The sequence below is a fragment of the Habropoda laboriosa genome, unplaced genomic scaffold (assembly GCF_001263275.1).
Source record: "Habropoda laboriosa isolate 0110345459 unplaced genomic scaffold, ASM126327v1 scaffold871, whole genome shotgun sequence".
Lineage (NCBI taxonomy): Eukaryota > Metazoa > Arthropoda > Insecta > Hymenoptera > Apidae > Habropoda > Habropoda laboriosa.
In genome coordinates this window covers 43,153-46,816 of record NW_017100958.1, presented here as the reverse complement: position 1 = coordinate 46,816, position 3,664 = coordinate 43,153, and the positions used below count along the sequence as shown (strand labels likewise).

General features: G+C 45.6%; 1 protein-coding gene across 1 annotated transcript in view; it reads right to left on the bottom strand.

The window, feature by feature from the left end:
* LOC108577670 (endothelin-converting enzyme 2-like) overlaps positions 1-3,664 on the bottom strand; it is a 77,078-nt gene that overhangs the window by 38,476 nt on the left and 34,938 nt on the right. The window contains 2 exon segments of the mRNA XM_017940858.1: positions 1-2; positions 4-88. The exon segment at positions 1-2 is cut by the window's left edge and continues 125 nt beyond it. Of these exon segments, the coding sequence (XP_017796347.1) occupies positions 1-2; positions 4-88 (87 nt within the window).

The following is a 3,664-nucleotide window of genomic DNA, read 5'->3' as shown; positions in this document are numbered from 1 at the left end:
AACAGCCTCGAGACCAGGGGTGTAATGTCGGCTGGCGCGATGCTCTTCGGGGGTAGATAGCCGCCGAGTTCGTGTAACAGCTCGTAAACTGGAAAACAAGCGACGGTAGTAAACAAGTTTTAACGAGGTTCACGAACAGCAGAGGTGAACGTGTTTCGGAACTCGTTGTCTTTCGGTGACAAGTAGCGAGGCGAAAAGAGTGAAAAACAAAACAGAGAAAGGAAGAAGGGGAGAAAAACGGGGTGACCGATAAGTACAGGAGTTTCGGAGAGAGAAAGAGAGAAGTGTGTGTGTTGGGTTTCATTAAAAAAAAAATCGATGTCGTGTCGATTCGACGAGCGTGTACAATGGGGAAGGGCCGACATTTCAGCGGAGAACCAAAGTTCAGATACATCTCTCGATATATGTATATCGTTCTCTCCTCCTCCCTATTTACGAGCGACTTTTTCATCACCGACCTTCCCATCCCTTCCATATCGGCTCCCACTTCGGAATGCAACGATAAACTATAAATAAAAGGCGAACGCATTCATCGCCGGATATCAACGCCGCTCTTATCCAACTCTGGAATCTGGCTTCGGATACGTCACTAGGAGAAACACGGGGCTGACCTTCGATTTCCACGGCCACTTTTCAACCCTGCACTTTGTCTCGACTGGTAAAGTTTCGAATCACCTGTGTCTAACTTCCACTTAGAATTCATTTCTGAGGAATTGTTAAGTAGTTGAGAAATCTTCGAGCACACACGTCACTCCGAATCGAACAATTCCAAGCGAAACGAAGCGGAGGCGATCGTTCGAGGGTGCAAAAAAAGAAAATCACGGTAGAAATGCGTTAGCGTGTCGCGAACGATAATCATCGCGGCATAATACACCCGCTTATGCTACATATCATTGCGCGGCTTATCGAGCCTGGAAATCTGTCCAATTCGTGATACAATTTATTCTGAAACGTGCAAATCGAAACGGACGTGTTTAACGAAATCGCGTTTCCTTCGTCGTACGAACTTTGAACTTTTTTCTTCCTACGGTATCAGCGTGAAAAATCGTACGAGAAGTTTCGAGAACGTTTCATTCGCGCAAAGAAATCATCCCGACGACGAGAAAGAATCTTCTTTCGAGCAGCCCCAGATTTTTTCCAAGGACACGTCCCTGTCCCTGTTCGAAACATAATACGCGTGCTTTTTTCCTACAGCCTCGGTGACGATCTCTCGTCCGGAGAATTATTACGCGACACTTTTCCCGCACCGGAACGTTCGGCCGGAGAATTTCGATTAGAAGCCACGGGGAACATCCCAGGCGGCCATTAAGGGGCGGACCAAAAGTGGGGGTCGATAAGGGCGTCGCGACCCCGCGAATATATCAGCGCTCTCGAAATCCGCAAGTTCGCCGTTAAGTAAAGCTTCGCGTGATTTCAATCGCGCCGAACAATCGCGCTCCCTCCTCATTTTATGTACACGTGTATGTATATATAGAGGAAATCGACATCAACCACTGCGTCCTCCAGCCTCAACCCCTTCCTCCTCTGTCCCTGCCTACCCTCTCAGACTCGTTTCGTTACATCTATATCTTTGCATGACGCAAGTTGCACGCGCTGGCCAGATTGCTTGCTTTCGATCCACGTCCGAAATTCTACCCTTTGTTTCGCTGCACCCTCGATGTTGCTTTATGGCGTTGTTTACAGGACGATCAGAGGAGTGTTGAGATAGTTGACGATTATCGAGTGGGTAGTATCGAGCGGGAGAAGATCTTCGGATTGATTTATCTCACTCTCGTCGTAGCTTCCAAATTTTAGAGCTACGTAACTTTTTGTTTGTCGCGCGGGATCTGGGGTTACGGGTGATATAACTGAGTAGCATTAACGTTTCTGTTTGTTGCTTGGAGCACGGTGGCAAGCAAACAAGTCTGCTTCTGAACTTTCTCACTTGTGTTGGGTATTGTTTCGAGTATGCAATTTTAGTCCTAAATTGAGACACTCGGAGTGACTAACTTTATCAAATTTAAATCGGAGTTAAATTTCTTTTACTTACGAAGAAGAGACACTGTTGAAGTGTTGTCCCCTATCGTTCGAGTTTTAGTTTTATCAGCTTTACGTGTATTTTGTATGATGCATTGCAATAGATAATACCGTTCTATCGTGAGAATTAGTGCGTCACACTTGGTAGTGTGATACAAAGTGTTTTGATACTAAAATTGGAAGAATTTCAGAAATGGAGTTAATCATTTTGGCTTCTCGGTGGCTCAATTCGTGATCTTCGTCGAATCTACGCTTGCGCTCACCAAATGACATAGTAGTGTAGGTCATATTTCAAAAATCTGCATTTCACCCAAGTGCTGAAACGCAACCTACACATGCCTAACTATTAAAACGACAAGTGACATCGAATTCGACACAATACCAAATTTGATGCTGCAGAATTGATCTAATCGCTTCTCTATTTCTCAGAATAAGGAAATTGCGACTTACACCGCCACGCCTCTAACCCTCTGAAATCACGAAACAAACAGCTGAAAACTACCTAGAAGACAAGCAAACATCATCGATTCGAACGTGTATGCACTTCACAGCTTCTTTCTACTAGTTTCGCTAACGAGGTAACTTCTCCCAGCGTCGGCAGTTGATTTCGTCGTATGCTGTTGGTAATTAGAGGCATCTTAACGAGACACACCGTGATAGGAATGTGTGTTTGTGCCGCGTAAAGCAAGCACGGATCGAAAACGCGGCGAGAGCGGAACGCCGGAGCCACCGCGCGGGATGGAAACAATCCGGAAGTTCCATTTCCGCAAGCCACAGTCTTGCCCGATTTCCTCGGCACGGGAATTCAATCGAGATACGGCCAGCTACGGCTTGGAAATTAACCATGCCCGACCGGATTAATTTGCGCCAGCCGAACGACAAAGCGACGCGACGTTCTCCGATCTTCCGTTTACAATGGCCGCCGCGGCGCCCTTGGAATTCGTCTCGACGCCGTTAACCCGGACTACGTTTTCTCTGCCGCGAGTCGATTAAACAAATTTTTCGACGCACTCGGTGGATTCTTAAATTCTGTGTAATAACCTTCGTGCATAAATGGAAGTTAGAGTTAAAATTTAAGTGGCGTTAGGTCGGCTCGTAAGTTCGTGCCGAAAGCGAGAAATGCTTTAATGAAAATCCACGGAAATTCTACAGCGACGACCTAATGGTCTTCTCAAAAAAATAAAAAATAGGAAAAAGTTGTGGAATGAGAAGGAACTTGCGTTTTTTCTTATCAAATTTAAAGATTCGTTGAAAATATTCGTCTAAATTATAAAATTCGTCAGGAACTTATGGAGTGACATAATTTAAGGTAAAGGGTTAATCAATGAAATGGTACTAGATACTGATTTACCTTTTCCACTGTCCGGTGGAACCAGATGAAACCAGCAAGGTGCTTTAAACGGCAAACGAATAACGCAGGTTCGAAACAAAAAGCAGGAAACCAAAATGTCTCCGATAATGGCACGAAAGTAACGCGATCGGTGGAAATTCGACCTGAGCAAGGCTAAAATACGCGAAATCAATTGTGCAGCATAAAACCAGGAGGGAAAGTGCAAAAAGGGTCGCACGAAGCTTTGTGCTCTTCAACCCCACCACACGCCATTCAGTTCTCCGACGACGAGGAGACGTGAACTTCCGGCTTTCAGCG